The sequence below is a fragment of the Pararge aegeria genome, chromosome 2 (genome assembly GCF_905163445.1).
Source record: "Pararge aegeria chromosome 2, ilParAegt1.1, whole genome shotgun sequence".
NCBI lineage: Eukaryota > Metazoa > Arthropoda > Insecta > Lepidoptera > Nymphalidae > Pararge > Pararge aegeria.
The window spans coordinates 10,552,017-10,573,518 of NC_053181.1; the positions used below are offsets into that span (position 1 = coordinate 10,552,017).

The 21,502-nt window shown below is 36.4% G+C and overlaps 1 protein-coding gene across 1 annotated transcript; it reads left to right on the plus strand.

Annotated features, from left to right (window-relative positions):
* The first annotated feature begins 5,592 nt into the window (after window positions 1-5,592).
* On the plus strand, window positions 5,593-12,339 carry LOC120632008 (pheromone-binding protein-related protein 6-like). The gene is made up of 6 exons (XM_039901757.1): window positions 5,593-5,829; window positions 9,460-9,535; window positions 10,293-10,381; window positions 10,977-11,079; window positions 11,690-11,760; window positions 12,284-12,339. Exons 1-6 carry the CDS (start codon window positions 5,761-5,763, stop codon window positions 12,299-12,301), a joined length of 426 nt encoding a protein of 141 aa, XP_039757691.1. The 5' UTR covers window positions 5,593-5,760; the 3' UTR covers window positions 12,302-12,339.
* The last annotated feature ends 9,163 nt before the right edge of the window (window positions 12,340-21,502 follow it).

Here is a 21,502-nt window from a genome sequence, read left to right on the forward strand (position 1 = left end):
ATTCAAGGCGGGTTCTTACCTACAACATTTATTTAGCTTTAGATTTAAGTTTATTTTATTTACACTACTCTTAAAACTCCTTCCGTAAACAACGGGATCATTATCGCAGAAATACTGCTACCTACATGGTGTTAGTACTAATTTCATAATCAACCAATTAAATAACAAAGTGCACGGGTTACCTCTTAACATGAAGAAGGGTTTGGGCCGCAGTCCACCAGACCACCAAAAAAACGGCACTTGGCCAAACATTTAGTGATTGGTAGATTACACACACACGCTGGGAGTATAGAACGGTGCTATGGCTTTATACAAGTTCTATGGACTTTTCGCACTTAAGTAGTGAGGTTATGGTTAAGAGCAAATTTTCAATACATGCCATCAAAACGGTAAAAGGCAAATTCTACTGAGAGCAAACCGGCAACAAATTCAAATGTTTTAACATCAAAATTTTACAATTTTAACCTGTCTCTCCACAGATGCAAGCGGAGGTTTGTTTCCATTAAGAAATTCATAAATTGTATAGACAGGCAACCTGTAAGAGAATAAACTGTTGACCATTCCAGGGACACAAATCTGCTATTTTAGATGATTTGTCATTAGGCAATGTTGCTATTCAATTACAATTGTTTCAAGATTGCCAGTGGTTCATCATTGAAAACCATTATGACGTTATTGCACTTATAGATTACCAAACTTGTCAAAACTGACTTTTCCGATGTAATTGATCGACCACTGAGACAATATTATTCTATTAGTACTAATTGTAATAGTAGAGTCGGCCCCCTAGGACAGCGATTCCAAATTCCAAGATCGCCTTCGACAACTGGTTGTGCACTAAAAGAGGTTGCTCAATACGGTCGCTGGATAGCCACTGGTCCTGCGTACACCCGTTGACCCTCACGACTAATGGATTTTTCGTGTCGATTGCACTTCGCTTCACTTAGAGTGTGCAGGATTATTATAAGGATTGGATTGTTATCTTTTATTGCTATTCTATTATCGGTTATGACGTATCTAAGTCCAGTGGTAAGCGGTGGTGGTGTAGTAGGTGGAAGTAGAAGTATTCGAGGAAGCCTACTTTCGGGGAACAGGTTCGATTCCCAGCAGACGTATCTATCTTTACGGAGTAATGCGCGTTCATCATAGTCATACGCTAAGCAGCATTACTGCAATACGATGTTCTGGTCTGAAAGGCGTGATTGCCGGTGTAATTACAGGCGCATGAGGCTTAATACCCACGCCTCAAATTGATGGCGGCATGTTCCAGGACGGGCTCCTTGCATGCCCCGTGAAGTGTTACTCTATTTATTTGTTTTCCACTTATGGGCTTAACAGGTGGGCTATTTACTTGGTCCGTCAATTATTACTATGAAAAAAATCAACCCATTCCCGGCCCACTGCAGGGTTCGGGTTTCCCACACATGAGAAGGGTTTAAGGCCGTAGTCCACCACGCTTGTTCAGTGCGGATTGGTGGCCATGCGCGTTACAAGCAATTTAATGTGAATTAAGTATGTATCTACTTTTGTTCTTTTCTAGTTACTCGGTTCTGTACTAATAACCAAATACTAGGCTTGCGTTAGAGATTTAAAGTGCCTATCATATTATGTGCTTTTTTAGGATGCTGGAACTATATTAAAAAATCAACAAGTTGCTATTTATTATGGTTTACTTTATCTCTACCTACAAACATCTAAGCACAAGGGTATCAAAGGCAGTTTCGAGCGCGTTAAAAGCAATTAGATATGAGGAACGCCTGAGAGTTCTCCATAATCTTCTCCAATGCGTGCAAAGTCTAACAACACGCATTTGGCCAGCGTGGTGGACTACGGCCTTAACCTCTCTCATTATAAGGGAGACCTGTGCCCTGTATCGGGTCGGTAATGGGTTAAAAATGACGGTGGGATATAAGTATATACCAAAACCAAATTTGAGCTCTAAAAGCAGAGCACCAACATTGAAGCTTTATACCATTTGAGTCCCATAAAAGGAAAAATGATTTTGAAATATCGACTTAATAACGCCCAACTTAACTGGCTCATCATGACTAGAATATTTAAGGTAAATTGACAATCCAGATGACAAGTCACTGTGTCAATCAATCAATCAATAGCCTATAAGGCTATAACAGCTGAACTAAAGGCCTCGCCCAATAGTGTACCGATAATTGCCACGCTGGACAGGGTTGGTGATCACAGGAGATGCTAGTAATAGTACAGAGGACGCCGGTTCGCGGTTATATTCCCCCAGTCGCCTCGTACGACAACCGCAGGAAAAGGATATCACTTTAACCGCAGGAAAAGAAGCAAAAATATGAGAATCGAAGTTTTAAAATAAACTAAATAATAATCAAGTGGAGATCATTTGGAAGAACTTTGTTATTATATCTATTATAAAAAATAGTTTCTTTTATGACTGCAAAGTTAAAATGGTAATCAATACTTCCAGTATGCTAAACGAAACTCTCAAGTCAATTGAGTCGTCGGATGTTTATAAAAGTTTTACGCCAAAGTTGAAAATACTTCTAATTCAATCTTTTTTTAAATAAACAATACAGGATGTGTGCCTACTCATTGTTACAATTGTGTATTTTAAGAAATATTTTTTTTTGTTTTAGTTTTCAATGACATGTCGTCAAGTTTGTGCATAAGTCCATGCAGACTATACCCGCTCCAGTGACATAAGTGTATTTGAAGCAATAAATATATACTTTACTTTTTGAAGTTTTCAATGACATTCGTCAAGTTATGAGAAGATGTGGTTATCGCCATCATCTCACTACCGTGTAATTCTTATGTACGCATCAAAAGTGCCACCTGTGGGCCTACTTGAATAAAGATATTTTTGACTTTGACTTTGACTTTATTGCATAAGTCCATGCTGACTGTACCCGCCTCAGTATGTATGCAGTTATTCATGTGTGAATATCTGCTAAGAGAATAAATGCGGATACGGATGCAGTGATAGGGATGCAACAAATCCGCTCAGCACGGTCACTGGCGCCGCCTATGCCGATCCGCTACCCGCGTAGAGCCGTAATGGATTTTTCATGTCGATTGCACTTTGCATAAGTGTGCGTGCGAGATTATAGAAAGGTTTGGGGCTATATTTTTTAGTCTTCCCAAATAATGGACATCGCACATCGTACCGACTCAACAAAACTCGACACAAATTAATGCACCATTAACACTGGAATTTATTGTCAAGAAGTGAACAGCCCCCAAAAACTTTTTTGTCTTTCATAGACAATCGCTGAAAAAACCCTAACTGAATAGTTTTAAACATGATGGTATATTATTTTACATAGGAAACTCTACATGATAAAGTAATTTAACCGTTGACACTATGATTTTCGAAATTCCTTTGATATGAAAATAAAGGTTTAACTATCCGCATGGCGGCTGAATCGTGCCCTAGACGATCCCGTATCTTGACTTCGAGTTGCAGTGTAAATGTTGTTTGAAGGTTAGGTATGACGCGTGGTTCACTCGTCGTATACTACTGGCACGAAGATATTGAAAAGCTCTGATAAAGCTTACGACGACCTAATGCTATAAATTCAGCGGAATCGGTGTTGAGATAATATGGTGTGCGAAAGCCATAATGCTATGATTTTGTCTGCATAAAGACTCACTGAAATATCATCTTCCGGTAGAGACGAGAATGAAAAGAAAGCGCTGATTTCATTTTGTAACTTCTAATGGTATTTTTTATATTAAATATATTTATAATCCTTCGTCCAAAATTTCTCTTCCCCTTAGATAAGGATACTACTGAATAAAATCTGTCATCTGAAGTTTTTGGATTTGATTGATTATTTAATTAACCTGGGGCGTTAGTTTGTTATGTTTAAAAAAAACCTGCCTGTGCCAATCTTTTTTCTTAGTTTTTTAAACGCCTGAACCCACTTCAATTGCTTGTACTCTTTACCGCAGGATAAATAATTATAAACTCATTTGGATATAAGTTTATCAGTAAAATGAATGTTCTAGGCTATTGTTAGTGTATCAAGGAATTGGGAAAACAAATTCACATTCAAACAAAGTCGCAGTTAACTGCTAGTCATAAAATAAGCTGTTCTAGAATATGAAATGTAATTTGCGAATACTTTATAGCGGGGTGGAATTCGATGTAAGCGCAGCGTGATTTTACAAGTTGTCTTCAAACCATTAATAATCATTAGGACTGATATCCTTTGGCTTATTGTGGTCGGCGGGTGAGCGCCGCATATTTTGACGTTAATTTTATAATTATTGTGGAACACAATAGAGACCCCTCTCACGAAACATGTTAGTTCCTTCTGAGTTTACGTCAGTGGAACAATTAATAACCGTTTTTAGTTTTGGTGGAGGAATTCCATTCATTTTAGGTAGGTTGTACAAAGTACTATTAACTATCATCCCTATCATTCCACTGCTTATAGGAGAGTGGGATGAAGAGCTTATACCCTACACAATAGTCTACCACTGTCGTTATGACTGATAAAAAGGCATATACTAAGTTCCACATCGGCGTTAGGAGAAACGTAGCTAATTGGTCAAAGCGCTCAGACCGAGATATCCATAGATTCGCAGGTTCAAATCCTGTTGTCATTTAAAACATTTATAAATTGCAATTTTAAATTTCTTAGAAGTGTAGGTGGAAACACCAATAACAATTATATTATTCTACCACTGGTAGTTCAAATATTATTATTATTATTCAGTTAGTGATACTATTTAGGAACCGACGGCTTTTAAGACACACGGGTAGTTAGCTCCAATTGCAGCCCGGACAAATATCTAGACAGAAAAATCAAATAATCGAATCCTAGGCCCCATTATCCGAGACTGAGCGTGGTAACTCGTAAACAATTGAGGTTAGAATTTTTAACTAAAAATCTAAAATCATCAAAAACTAAATCATCATGATTTTAACTCAGTCTAAGGTGTGTAACCTGTGATCTCCCTGTTCCCTATTAATCATTAGTCTTATATTATAGAGTTTCAATCCTTTATGCGTCTGTTGCAATCTCCTTCCAGCATTGCGGGAACACTCTATAATGGCCAGGCGAACAATGTACAGAAATATCTAGTACCTACTTAAGTTGTACTCGTAAGTAAAGAGAAGTTAAAAAAAAATATATAAGTTTAAGAACTGTAACGCAAGAGTTAGATAGGCTTAACTTTATAAACACAAATGTGTATTCCTGAGACGAGGAATGATGATGAAACTTGACACCTCTTGCGCCATTTCCAAAACAGCCTGTATTGAATGCAGACAAACAGCAATGTGGGCATTATGATATCGCGCATTTTCACCATTACCGCAGTGCTGCCATCTCTGGTAAAATAGCAAGATATACAAGTCGATAACAGCAGGTGTAGCTACACAAAAAACATTTTTTGTTATGTCCTGCCATAATTAGCTATGCAGTAGGTGGGCTTAGTATGAAATAAATATTCATAGCAGAACAGTTATGGAACAAAAATTCATAAACATGAACAACAATTTAAGTCTTCAACAACACAATAGGCTAACTAGTTAATTACTAGTTGCGCGCTTAACGACGGTTAGCTGCTTACTCATTCATGCAGCGGGAAGTTTTCGCCTCTTGATTGCACCTTTGCAACAAAATTCTATACCTCTGCCGCTGATGTGTTAATTAGCCTTGCTAAATAAGTATAGATTTGTGTTGTGCTATTTAGAGGTGATAAAGTGGTATAAAATAAATGGTTTAAGAATTGAGGCCATAGTGACAAATGCAGTGAAACGGCGCCATGACATCAGCGGCGCTGCTTGTCTTTTTGGTTCTAGTTTCTTTTGGTCACGGTGCGAAAGAAAAACCGGTGAGTTGTTTTCCTACATAACTTTGCCCTCAATTTTGCCTGGATTTGTTTTCGCATCAGAAGCAAATGCTACTCGCTCTCTTTAATTAAGATTTGAATGCCAAATAGCACTTTTAAATGGTCTGCAGTATGGTAGCTTTTGCTCGTGGAATAAATTATCGTAATGAATAATAAATGACACTCGGTGACTGTCTCTTAAATCAGTTGTTGCCTGAAATAAATAAAATTTCAACTAATTACAAATAATCTTATAAAATATCTATTCCTGCATAAAGAAACAGTAAATCATAATAAGAATACTTTACCATTTATAACATTAGTATAAAATAAAGTATTCATAAACCACCGTATATTCAGTAATTTTTCTGTCAAGTTGCCAACCGGTAGTTTACATACAAAACGGATAATTTGAGATCGCTGGCTATAGATATGTACATACTCGTCACAAATATAGTAAAGAAATTGACATATTTGAATAAAGGAAGTGTGATTAAAAAAAAATACGTGTTTTCCCTTTGAATGTCCTCCAAGCGTTGCAAAACGCCTTCGCTAAGACGATTTTTCATGATCGTGAACGCGTCGCGTACGATGTAGTTTATGAAACGTTCTGAAACGTTACTCCTCCGTTGATAGATGAGTGACGTTGGTGACGGTGCGAGAATGCAGGCGACACTATTGCTCAATGTCGTCTCCGAATACGTAATGCGGAGGACGCTAAGGTTCCATTGTCAGTTTGTAGAGTCATGGTACAGTTCTTTTTCTCTCTTTAGGCACCTTTTTTAAAATTTATCTTTTATTCGTGTAAATTACGGATAAGTTGGTATCTATGTATAAACTGACTTACAAGATATAAGTTAAAACACCTAAATATAAATTTAGAAGAGTCAAATATTTGAAAAAGGGTTCCTTGAGTTGTTTATTTTATAGATACGTATGAAACGCTTATCTACGCGTCACCCGCAATGTTTTACAATGCTCTTCTGGATTCAGCTTTCCCACAACCACCATATCGACCGATAGACATCCACTGCTGGACATTGGTCTTTTGTAACGCTTGCGTCAAGCGGCTCAATGTGATGCGCTTTGTTTTGTCTGTCCACCTCGTTGGAGGTAGACCAACTCAAATTCAAAGTTCATATATTTCAAATAGTCCTAGCTTACAAGCTCTTTTGAAACGTCAAGTCAGTCTGTTTGTAGTTAATCTACCTCTGGTTCGGAAGAAAGATTCCACTGAGAAGAGCCGGCAAGGAACTCAGCAGATTGCTCTTTTCCAACATCATTTTATAGTTTACAATCTTTAGAATTTTTGCTTACAACGCTGTGTTTACCATTTCAGCACCTTGGGACCCCAACGTTCATACGAACTATCTGCTCCGGCCATTGCCACTTCAGACTCGTTCAGCTATGTCGGTTCGGTTTTCCGTTTTCCATCTCACCTTAATAATTATGAGCATCTTGAAAAAGGAGGGAATAGGCATTTTCTAGGCAAACGTACTCTTAGGTTACATCATAGTAAATGTATGGAGGTGCAGCCAAGCGATCTAATAATAATTTAAAAAAGGTAAGTTATTAAACCAATGCCTTTAATCGGTTTTCTATCGTCGTCGTACCAAAACTTTTAAGCTCTCTCGGCGGTACGGCTGCGCTAGTCAATTTAGGGATTAATATTTCCAAATGGGCACCAAAAATTAAACCTGCGTCCTCCCACATAAAAAAGGCGCCTCCAACGCTGCAGGGAGGTCGTCAAACCACAGTAACTAATTTGTCTCGTATTCTGATCTTAGAATAAATTCCTATGAATTTACCTTTCTAAACTTAAATCTTCGTGAAATTAATCCACAGTTTTAAATAAAGTAACCAAGATAACTTTTTATTTTCTTGATAATTGTGGTTAGAATCCATATCTCGGTTGAAATATCGATAAAAAAGAATTATTATCGTGGATCACGACGAGAAACATCTTAAGATTAAACGAACAAGTTATGTCGGAATCTAAATTGAAATATACCTTACGTTATATTGGATATGATAGAAAAGGAGACAAAATGTAGGATATGGAAACGATGCCAAGATGCTCGAATTAATATTTAACGTTAAGGTAATACTTGATGTGCATTGGGTTGGTCCCCGTGGAATCTCGACTTATAATTTTTCTTTGAGAATGTTATGTCATTTTTTAATATTGAAGTGACTTCTTTGCGTCGCTGTCTTCACAAAGGGAACGTATGTAGATCAGAAAAGTCTAAGAGACTGTGTAATGAAACTACATTAGTAATGCGTTAACGTAAGCTTGTTTCTGTATCTTTTTATATGATGCGTTCAAACGTAGGTATCTAAAGCAAAAATAATATATTATTATTTATATTGAAGGGGTGTTAGCCCGGTGGGTAAGACCGGTAGGTGCCAAGTTTGAATCCGAGCACCTCTAACTTTTCTAAGTAATGTGCGTTTTGAGTATTTAAAATATCGCTTAAACCACCCACCACCTACGTGTTTTTGCTACATGGTTTTCACTACAAATTAGTTGTCGATTGCAATGTCACCAAGTTAATAATCAATAAAATCCAATATCTTCAGATCGCATATTAAATTTGTGCTTGAATTTTTATGACAGAGGAAGTACAACCGACATGCCTATTTTTGCCGCCAAGCAGCATTTCTGAGTTATGGTCTAGGGGACGGGGTTGTGGGTGGTTAATGGATACAGGGCAGTTCTTTGTTGGACGTGTTCCTTCCAAGCCCTGCGAAGAATTGCTTTGTTTATAGGCGATGGTGGGATAAAAAATAATCTTCCATACATATAAGGATACTACTAAATTCAATTTATTATCTGAAGATTTTGGGTAAGAATTATTATTCTTCAGGCCTACGATGGTAGTGGATTCACCTGTTAGGGGTATGCTAGTTGTACGTAGCATCATACTGGAACGCTAAATCACATAGCGGCACATCTCCGTCAGTATTTTATTCTATTATCTCTTGCAATTGACTTCAATTATTTACAGTGACATATTCATTTTCCGCTTGTTGTCTTGTCTTGTGTGTGCTCCAGTAGTGAGGCTCTAGTAGTCTGAAGATACACTTCATTGATAGCACAGGTTTTCTATCTTGTAGGAGACGGAGACTAGGAGCTCTCAACGCTGCGTCAAAACATATCGGTTGGCGTCAACATTCAAATACACAAGTAGTTATAACAACCGGAACATTGCGGCCAGTTATCGAAAATACCGAAAATCAAAGCCCGGTCCTCGTGATAGTCGTATATGTTAACTACATATATACACACTACACTACACTACACATATATATATGACTTCGCTGAACACGTACAACTGATTTGTTTTGTTAAATTGCACTCAAAAATCTTATCTTTTACTTAATTATCCGAATACCATAGTTTTTCAAAGTGTTGGTACTCATTGTGCCTGGAAGGAGGGACTTATTATTCTAATAAAATATTTAAAAAAAAATGATTTCTTCATATGTACATTAACTTTGCTTTGGAAAGAACTCTAATGATAAAACTGTTTTTGGCCGTAAAAGGTCCTCCTTTGAAATATTTTTTGTATCCAACTGAGATTTGTAAAGGCAACTGAAAATTGATTTCACGTTACTAAATTGTATTTTCAGGAACTTAGCGAGGAAATCAAAGAAATAATACAACATGTTCACAACGAGTGTGTCGGTAAAACCGGGGTGGCTGAGGGTGAGTTCGCAAAAGAAAATTTTATTTCCTTTACCTTTGTTCTTTATTCACTTGCGATATCGCTACGGCTAAGCCTCTGTCAAAGTTATGTATTCTTTTAGAAATGGCAATTCGTTTATTAACTTTTTGTGTATGTAGATACATTTATGTATCTACGTAAACAGCCCCTTCGGCGAAATCGGCAGACCGTTTACTTTAATCATTATGGATACATCGGAAATCAATAAATGGTATTGAATTAATCACTATATGGTAGTTGCCAGAAATGCCGAAAGAGCGGTAAGTTAATATCGCTTAAATAAGTGTAACGAGAATTACTTCAGTCAGAGTAAACTTAATTCAACAATCTTTATCTTTATTCAATTTTAACTAGTTTTACGTTATTAAGCACATACACTTTGGTATCGTCTCGTCTTCTTTAATTAATATTGATTATTACATTGATTTATGTCAGAAGTGATGTACAATTTGATAAATAATTTATGTTTTTGATTTCTCATAAGGCGAACGCTAATGGAGGTAGAAAATAATGAATACGCTACAAGGCTGGTATCTTATCTTATAACTCTTAGATTATTTGGGTAATTTATGTTACCCAGTTTTATATTTTTAAGAATAGTTTGTAACTGCCTAATAGTGAGCCTGGGAATTAAACCGTCGTGTCTTAGAAATATTCAATCCTACCAACCCAAAGGAAAAAATCATGACACTTCGTGTTTGTTTTCGTTAACAGTCTTTATCCTTTACTTGCCCCCAGAGGACATAGCGAATTGCGAAAACGGCATATTTAAGGAGGACACCAAATTGAAGTGCTATATGTTTTGTTTATTGGACGAAGGGAGCCTCGTAAGTTGTTCTGTAATTTTATTCTTTAAATATAAATAAATAATATATATGTAAACGCCCATTAAAAAACATTTATATTAAACAAACATTTTCCAATCAAATTCATCCTTTATACTTAATATTACATCAATATAAATAACTTTATTTAGATCACTGAGGTCAGACTTTTTAAGCCTATAATTTATTTAATACCCAAAGTTAAAATACTTTAAAGTTTAAATTGAAGAAGCAGCCAAAAAATAATTCGAAAGTTTTTAAAACTTACAGCCATAGCAATGTAAAATAAAATGTTAGTACCAGAAGTTTGAAAATAGACGTTCTCGTTCGTTAATTTTGTTTCATAAGGTTGTGTCTATGTTTTTTCAGTAGCTTTTGAAACTATAGTCATAGTAAAGAACTTTGAGCGGGTAAAGTAACAGATGTAATATGTGCCCCTTTTAATTGTACCAGTCTTGAAAAGTTTAAAATTTGCCTTTCATTACCATGGTAACTACTGTTAAAAATTTGTATTTTTACGGAATTACAAACTTCACAGTATTTTGGCTTCGAACCGTACCTACTACAAATAAAAACTATTTCCTTGTTTTTATTACAGGTCGATGACGAGGGGAATGTCGATTACGACATGATGATCAGCTTAATTCCCGAAAAATATACCGATAGAGTCTCTAAAATGGTCAACGCTTGTAGAAGTCAAGGTTAGCTAACTTAAAAAGGTCTTATGGTGTATATTTTGTTGTTATATTCTGGTTAGTGATGATGCAGTCTCAGATGGTAACGGGCTAACCTGTCAGGGGTGTGGCAGTAGTTTTAAACCTATACCCTAGATCGGTTACTAAGTGACATCGTACCGGAACGTTTAATCGCTTAGCGGCGCATTTTTGTCAGTAGAGTGGTAACTTGCCACGGCCGAAGCCTCCCTGCAGACCAGAGAAAAAATTTAATTTATAAATTCCCAAACTGCTCCTGCCGGGGATCGAACCCGAGACCATCCACATATAAAATCATTGCGTTCACCACTGCGCCAGGGAAGTCGTCAAAACTATAATATAAATAATGGTTAAGTTTCAATTATTCATTGTAAAGTCAATATTTCCTGACGACCCCTGGTGTAGGGGCGAAACATGTGCAGGGAGTAAATTGTCGAAGATCTGTTTGGTATGAAGTAAAAAGATTGAAGAAATTATAAATTACGCCGTACAGAATCTCCTGCTTTTTGCGGAAAAAGTTATAAGTGCGGTAGAAAAATACTTTTAGAATAAATGTCGTTATTACTATTTTAATAAAATAAACTTTCTATTACATTAGATACGCCGGACAAAGACAACTGCCAAAGAGCATTCGATGTTCACAAATGCTCATATGCGGCCGACCCAAACGTAAGTTGTTATGAATTGTCATAATATTTTTCATATTTGTGTTTTTTTATAGTTATAATTGGCGTACCTGGTATATGCCACAATTGATGGCGAGAGGAAAACCATTGTCTATGAATAGAGCAACACAGAGCAGGGCATGCCAGAAACACGCACAACAAAGTACAGCCCATATGTCCATCAACCTGAGGCGTAGTTGTGTGCCAGTGCACAGGCATAAGGCTGCCAGTCCACCGGAGCGGAGCGAGGCAGCGGAGCCGAGAAACGGAGAAATATTAACCAATAGGATTGCACAATATCTCCGCTGCTCTTAAGTCAACCAGACACAGTATGCAACTGCGCTCCGCATTAGTCCGTTTCTTGGCTCCGCTGCCTCCATCCGCTCTGGTGGACGGGCAGCCTGAGGCCTTTTGTCAACGGCTCTAATACTGCTACTTGTGTGATTTTACTTACGCGTTTCGCAAAAGTTCTACACAAAACGTAGTTTTTACTTTTTTTTACTAACGAACATTCTTTTCCTTTTCAGTTTTACTTTCTATTTTAGTACCTACTTAGCCGCTAGCTGACTATGGGAGAAGTCTGTAATTCTTTATGCAGTAAATATTATTAAAAATAAATGTTTTCATCTTAAACTGTTTTATTGTAATTCTTTATAATCAAAGAAGGGCTCACAAAACTGTAGCCTGAAACAGCACCTAATATCCGAGGATATCCTAGGATTGGCCCAATACGGTTAATAGATATGCGTACGCATATCTATTAAACTGAAGTGTGAACTACTACCACTTTTAGTTTACAACTTAGGAAGTCAAAATCATTAGTTGACTCGTATGTAGAAGTTTTTTCTCAAGAAAACTGATACCGTCATTTCCTTAATAGCTGGCCAAATTTATCTTACAAATGGTTCCTGTTAATTTACTGACTATTGTTTGAGTGATTTGCTATTATGCGAAGGGGTTTGCTGTCTTCTGTCTTCAATACAATTTATCAGATATTCACAAAATTAGAAACACAAACTAGATTGTCTAAATGTGTTGGTTTGAAATAAATAAATAAAATCAGTTTAGTCGCAAAGAACGGACAAATCGCTTCAAATGATTTGGGTTTTTAATATATTATGCTTCGGCTTATATGTATTATATGTATTACTTTATTTTTTTATTTCCCTATACAATCAAACCTGATGATAAGTGATGACGTAGTCTCAGATGGTACCAGGCTAACCTGTTAGAGGTATAACAGTTATATTAAACCCATAGCCTTATGGTTTCTACACGGTATCGTATGGAACGCAGAATCGCTTGGCGGGCGGGAACTCCCATATATTTGAATTATTGCTAGAACATTTTTTTTATTTACTTAATCCTTTATATATAATAAGACTTTTTCGAAGCTTACGTTTAAATAACTTATTGAGAGACATCGCCGGTCAATTTGTTTTGAAATAGTATGTATTTATTAAAAGTCCAGTTTCAGTTCCATTATAAGTATAACTAGATGTTAAAAGATGTCGCTTATCGCACTTAATACTCTCAGAGATATCGCCTACAGAATATTACCTCTACTTCCCGGTAATAAGAAAGTACCTACTTGTAAATAACGACGTAATTTGGCATTAGCCGCAGGCCCTCGGTTCGTCTATTTTTTATGAAATCTTTTCCAAGTTTATTCACATTTTGAAAGAAGTATAATGCCAAGGAATTAATTTGCTTCACAAAAATAATTTCTTAAAGGAAAAATAAATGAGTTCGAATCTTGTAAAACGTGTAATTGTGATCTTTAGTGGCCTGATTTTCAAAGAGATTTTCTCGTTAAGAACTAAGTAATTTAAAAAGCAGAATGTTTTCTTAATAAAAAGTACTTAAAAAGACATAAGCGAATGTATTTAAATTTGCAATTCTAACTCGAGAAAAGGAATATAATACTATTTACTGGCTTGATTTATGACAATTTCAATCGTACTCTTAGCTTTATTAGGTTTAATAATTACTAAAATAGAATATTAAAATATGTGTTCGCTACCATAGGTATGAAACACATTCAATTTTTTCTTACAGCTAATTACTGTTATTCACTCTCAATTATCACTCTCAATCATAATTTTATCACTCATATATTATGACAACCATTTAAATAATCCACCCACAAGAATAAAAGCTAGATATTATTGAACCATCTAAAATTCATCGATTCAAATTTTATCTAAGAACAATGAAAAGATACATGGAATGACTCTATGAGATAAGATGGACGATGCCTTTTTATTTTAATATGAAAATGTATTTTATATAAGATTAGCGGACCCCAGCGCCATCTGTCGGGCAGATTTGTGAATCTAAACTATCCAAGGTGCCACCCAAGCGTATAACAAAAATTCATTCAAATCGGTCCAGCCGTTTAGGAGGAGTTCGCACACGAGAAATATAAAGATAAAAAAAAAACGGATAATATATATAAAGATTGTTTGCCAGACTACATTTTTTTAAATACACTTTGTTATGTGCAGGTTCAGGAGACATGTTCGATGTTATTAAGAAATATATCAATAACACCAATAAATTGTAAACGAAACACAATTAGCGTCTACACTCTTATTTAATGAACACTTGACGATTGCGCGCGTTATAAGGCAGTATACGTTATCGTAATAGCTACATATATGTTATAGGTATGGATAAAAAAATCAAAATTACAATAATAGAGTACACAGTTATTTAACAGCAAAGCGACATTCAAAAGACGGAAAAACCGAGGGTCGGGACATCTGCACATAAAGAGGCAATTTGGAGATTGCCGGGGGCGCGCTACCGCCACAGAGAATTGTACTCAAATGTATTCAAAATTAAAAAACGAAGAAAATATTTCTAGAAAATTCATTGCGGTAAAATAAACAGCCTGAGCTTGTAACTGTGGCCGTAGCGTACTCGGTACAACCAAGGGTTTTACCTTTCTAAGGTCTATCGAGAAATGTACCAACCCAATCTTGTTGAAGATATGAAAGGATTAAAAATATTTATTTTTTAATATTAGGGCTACAGTTGTTTCTAATTTGACAAGCTTTTAATGGCTTTCATACAATTTGTGAATTCATTTCCCAGAAGCGTAATGACTTTTGACTGCCTCTTTAGTCTAGTGGTTTGTTTGTTCGACTTTGGATCGAAAGTTCCCCAGTTACCGGAATATTGTGTTTTTCTACCAATAAATTCTCAGAAGTTAGGAAGTTTGCGTTATCCTTTAATACATAGATACAAAGGAGAGCACGTGTATTCATCCGCAGTAATTATCATTAAATGGTAATGGCCCAGTGGGTAGGACTTCGACTTCACTTTCCGGGGGCGAGTCGGAATCCCAGCCTTTAACTAATCTAAGTTATGAGCGTTTTTAGCAATTAAAATATCAATTGTTTTAACGGTGAAGGAAAACATCGTTAGGAAACCTGCATGCCTGGAAGTTCTCCATAATGTTCTCAAAGGAGTCTGGAGTCCACCAATCCGCAATGGGCCAGCGTGGTGGACTACGGCCATAACCCCTTCTCAATGTGGGAGGAGGCCCGTGCCCTATAGTAGGCCGGTAATGAGTTGATACGATGATGATGTCTTTTTTATAAGACGCCTGTACCCCAAAACTGAGACATAGTCAGTAATGGACGATTACGACTTTAAAAATGAAATTCTGGTGGGTTGTTTTAAACCGAGTCAGAAATATTGGCGTACTTGTAGAAAGCGTTTATTGTAGAGGCGAAATGGGCTGAATTGGTCAGTTAGTCCTAGTGCAGAGGAAGGTAGTGCAGCGAGCAAAGGCTGCGGATGTCGCAATTTGGCGAGGAGCCGCCGTAATGACGGCTGGACGCCGCGGCCGTACGTGCGCCGGGTAAACTAATCCAATGCCTTCGTTTCAATAATCATTTTATCAATAGAGCCATTGCCGAGCTAGTGTCTGCTTGCTTCCGTTTATTTATTTCTTGTTTTATGAAAAAGGATATTCTTTAGTTTCATTTCATATATCTAAAAATAAAGAGTATTAACTTTTAACAAAAGTAATTTTACGAAAAATTTCGACGAATTCTAAGGAAAACAATCAAAAAACAACGTTTTAGAATTTTTGGTTTACCACATTTTACATCCTAAAATGTGGTAATTTATTTGTCATCATGTCATCCATACATGTAAAGCAATAAATAGAAAAAATCTGCTAGTGTATTTTATATTTCGGAGTTTTTGTTGTTTAAATGCCGCGCCGGACAGGTAATTTGTTAATTTTTTATGTCAAACAACGTGTTTTACGTACAACGGAAGGTTCCGGCCGACCAAGTGCGGAGACAAGATGAAGAAGTTAAACAACGAAAGGAAGTTCGTTTTAAGCTAAATTGTATTTTTAGAATAGCCTAAACGACGAATCGTTGGCTCTTATATAAATTAAAAAAAAAGGAATATTTGGTTTAGTTCTTTTTCATATCTCCGAAATTGTATGGTTATTTTTTATTCAGTGGAACAATATGGGCCATATTCCTTATTTTTTTATATCTTACGTTATATAAAACAATAAGGATATGTCCAATAGTGTAAAAACAAGCTAGTTTAGAACGGGTAAAAACTGCAGATGTGGCAATTTGGCGCGAACTGGCTTCGTAACGACACCGGACGCCTCGCACCACGGCCGTACGTGCACCAGATGAACTAATCCAACATTGCCTTCGTTTCAATAATCGATGTGATGTAAGGCGATGTCTTTCTTCACCGTTGAAGCTAGTGATATTTGAATTGCTTAAACGCACATAACTTAGAAATGAAAGAGGTGTGGCTGGGATTTGAACTGTGCTATCAACGCTTCTTAATATACTTACTAACTAGATATCTTTCGTCCTCCGAGGCGCAGTGGTCAGATTTATCTTTATACTCTCATCGTTCTACATGTGGAACGTCGCAAGATTGATCTTCAGGTAATTCGGGAATTTATAACTTTAGCATTTTCTCTGGTTTAGCGTTCCGCTTTTATGTACCGTACTCATTCTTCAATCATCAATAGCCTACTGTTGGACTAAAGACCTCTCCCAACGGGATTTTTTGCTCATAATCAACACGCTGGACGGATAATTTGGTGATCGCAACTGATGGCAGTAGTAGCGCAGTGGATGCTGCTACCCGTTCTCCAAAGGATTCCCTTAGTCGCCTCGTACGACACTCGCGAGGAAAGAAGAAACTGTATTCTTATCTGCCTTCACCACACGGCCGAGAAATCAGAGGTAACTGATGAGGAGTATGAATTTAATATACCTGACAGGCCTCTAATAGGTTAGCCAGCTACCATCTTAGACTGCATGCCGTTCTATAATAATAACTGGAAGATTCCTCCACCCTACCAAGACAACCTGAATAAAAACTTCTTGATTCGAAGGATATTCTGTGATTTTCAGTAAAATACTACACTACTACTAGGGTTAGAATAAAGTAAGAATATACCTTAAAATTGAAAAATCAACAATACCTAAAAATAAATAACAACAGGACATCAATTGCAGGACAATACGAGGTATATAAAATAAGTGGGCAGTGATTTTGCGAATCTGCGAAGTGCACACCATTGGCCACCAGCGTTTAGTTGGAACAACGTTGGGACTTAGTCGGTTGAAGTCCAGCATAACTACGCAGGACTGGACAGTTATTCGTGGGGATTTATTGACGAAAAAAAGGCTTTGATAATAATCTGTTAGAGTAATAGTTAACACCCTTTCGCCACGAGTAACAATTAAAAAATCGTAGTCAAGAGCAAACTGTCATCAATAAACTGCCTACAAAACTGTCCCCTTTACAGTCTGAACCGATTTCAATCAGACGTGGCTAAGGACCATCTCGCAGGCACTCTCTTTCAAACAAAACAAACCGCATAAAATCGATTCACTCGTCCGTCTGCGTTGCCAGTCATATAGGAGAGACCGTCGCATAAAACTTAAAACGCTCCCGTACATTTTTAAAACAATGACATTCAATGAGCTAATATAGATAGTTGAAATACTATATAGTACAACAAGTGCATAAAACAATATATTTTGTGAGGATTACTATTCTCTTCAAATCGATTTAGATTAAATGAATCAGTGATATTATTGTTAGTTAGTGTTTCTTTAATTTTATTGCAGTTTTATAGGAAACTCGATGCCATGTTTTTCTTGTTACACTTTTATGAACAAAAGTATAAAAAATACTTTTTTACATCTATCAAATTGGTTTAACAAATAAAGACAAAGTGCAAGAAGCTTATTATTAATTGGCTTAAAAACCTCTTATACTCTGAAACATGAGAACAGAAAAACGACCTTGGTTGTCTTGTTTGTTAAGAAATAAATAAAACAGAAAAAAAACATCACAAACACACTAAAACACCTGATAAATTTATAGAGTAATTTTTACAAGGCACTGAAGCAGTAATAGCCTTGTGGTTAGGAATTTGGTTTCAGCTTTCGGGGGCCGAGTTCGAATATCACGCACCTATAACTTTTATTAGTCATGTGCGTTATCAGCAATTAAAATATCACTTGCTTTTACGGTGAAGGCAAACATCGTGAGGAACCTGCTTGCCTCAAAGTTTTCCATAATATTCTCAAAAGCGTGTGAAACCCACCAATACAGACTGGGCCAGCGTGGTGGACTACGGCTTAAATACTTCTCATTGTGGTTGGAGACCCGTTCCCTGTAGTGGGCTGGCGATTTTAAAGCTAAGATGATGATGATGATGACTGATGATACCTTTGCATTGATAATAATTACAATATATAACTCAGTTTTTATTAATATATATCGGTTTATGTCTAATAACTGCACTGAATGATTTTTGAATCCCAATAGGTACATAAATAATAATTGTCTTATACAGGTGGAACTGTGAACCGCCTTCTATTTATAAATCATAATATAAAGAAATATCTTCTGAAATTATATTCTGTTTCTACATGTTGGAAATAAATTATATGTAAATATAAGGGGTACTATACAAGCACGGAGAGCACTTTGAACCTCAATGGACGTTCCTTTAAATTATACACTATTATACCCAGATTAAATTTATTGGAGATAGATTTGGGGGATTGGAGTTTAATCCTTAAATCCATAATAGCAATTTCGCTTGCCTAAGTTGAATAGCAGATTTTTCTTATTATTACGAATTTATAGAATACAAATAATCAGATTGTGAATTCCATCGTAATACCAAAAAGGATGCATTCGTAAATATGTCACACAAATAAGTTGATCTTTTTTGTACTATTTTCCTAGGTTAATCTGTAAGCGCCTCGAGCTTGGCCTAACGAAAGTAACGTAATAAATCAATGCTGGCCCAGCTTTTTCGCAAACATTTATCGCGTTCCGTTCTCGTCAACTTACGCTTTTCATGTATACGTTCAATGCCTTACTAACTCTGAACCCACAATACTCAAACCGTTTTAAAGACCTGATGTTTAGAAATAAATAGTTTATTTGACTAAAAAGTTTGTAAGGAAATTTTCTAAAAAAAATACTTTAAACAGACGATAATAATTAAGACTAAGCTAGCTCGGTAGCTAGCTCTGTATATTTGATTTGTTTCGCAAACATTTATCGCGCGCCGTGCTCGTCAACATATAAATGTGGATTGTTATAACAAAGTAAATTAAGCTAATTATGACGTTTCTGTAATCCATACAGCGGCGGTGTGAAACAATTTATAGGTGTAGAGCACGCTCGTGAAACAAGCCAATTATCCAAATAAATTGAGTTAGCCCCCTGCGGCATCGACGGCGAGTCACCCGTCATAGTTGCCACAAAGGAAGCGCGCTATTCTACTTCGGTAAGGTGTTTGTTTCGGAGGCGCGCCGCAAAATTAATATTGATGACTTTATGTGGGCCGGAGATGATTTGCTGAAAAATTAGGTTCTTTTCATCGTTTTATTGCCGCCGCTAGAGGCGAGGGTGATGAAGACTAATATAGGCGTTAATTTAAGTTAGTAACGATAAAAGATGGATTTATGACCGTCATTAGCTTATTTTTGCGATAAGCGGATACAATCAATCTAATGTATTTACAGAAATTAAAGAGATACGATCTGTTTGGTGTGTTCATTCTCATATGTTTGGATCTCAAAGAGAACTAATAAACTGGTATTTTATTATCATAGTGAGATATATCTTAAACTCTACATGCTACACCTACAAATATTGTCACATGTTTGGACTTAAAGGTGTACCGAAGACTTCTTGGTAGACAAACCTGATATCTATCAATTTTTGGCTGAACTAATTAAAATAAATATGTTATGCCATTACGTTACACACTTAAACCATAGATTTGAATTAAATCTATGAGAAACGGATTTTGGCTAAGGATTTCATTTGAGGGAGCGATTGCCGTCGAACTAAATATCTTCGTCGATCTAGTACACAGTATGTTTATTTAAATAAGTTATGTTAAAATGAGGGTCCACTGGACGGATCACGGAACGAAATTATGCTGGCGTATATGCAATTATAGGGATATGGTAAACTTTTGCTTGGGGGACATATTATGGACGTGTGTCATCTTGGTGGCTGTCTGACCGGAAGACACAATTTATATGCAAATTGAACACAAGATACAAAGTCAGTGATACGCCGCGCGTCGACGGAGTGTGCGCAGAACGCACCTTGCATTAACACTTCTAAAATTACTTTCGCGATCTGAATACTATTTGCGTTTGCTCCAGCAGCTTCTATACCCTAGATTAAAGTTTAATGAAAAAGCTTTTTTTTTATTTAACTACAAGTTTGCCTTTGCCTGCAATTTCACCAGACGATGTAAAAATGCAGTATAAGATGATGAAGTCTAAGATGATGCAGACTAAGATGATGGCGGATAATCAGTTTCTGGCGGTTTGGTGATAATAATAATATTTTTTTGAAGACCGTCAGCGGAACTGCTATGGCAGTTAAGCTGAGTATAACAATGATTATATACCTCCATCCCTCAGGAAGCACATTAAACCGTCGGCCCTAGTCATATAATCATCGTCAATTAATTTCCCACAGCTGGGAAATTATAACCTGTTCCGATGTGGATTGGTAGGCCCAGTACCTAATTACTATCACAAATCCGGGACTGCTTAACATGTTCATTGAGCAAGGGGGTGGGCACCATCAATTTCCTAACTCGGGCCTAAGCAGTTTGTAAAATTACTAAGTATAGATATTATAGACTTTGAATACGGTTTCCTTTTTTATAGTACTTAACAAGAGAAGGACGTACTAATTTTCTACATTGTACTTTGCACTGAATTAAAAATGTCATGTAAAATATTTATTTCTTGCATTTTAGTTGTTTAACAAAGTCTGTTTTAATTGGCAAAAATAATAGATCACTAAATACTAGTTCACAAACTTTTCGTAAATCCACCACCGTTAGAAGTTATCGTATAGTGGAATAAGTGTGGTACCGCTACTGGCAAATTCACTAAATCCTAGTGGTAATCCATGGTCTTCATCATCAGTTCCACCTGACTATAGCAGAATTGCTTTTCGATAGCAGATGCACAAGTTCCTACTAAATAGGTACTAAAATTGCTATAAGTAAGCCCATAATATTTGAAGAGTTCCCCCGATTACTTCAGGATCCCCCCAATAATTCTTCACCAATTTTAATTGGGACCATCTCTGAAATATGACGTACCAAAAAAAAACTTCAAAATCGGTTTATAATTGGAGGAGTAATCGAGTAACAAGAATACAAAAAAAAACAGTACAAT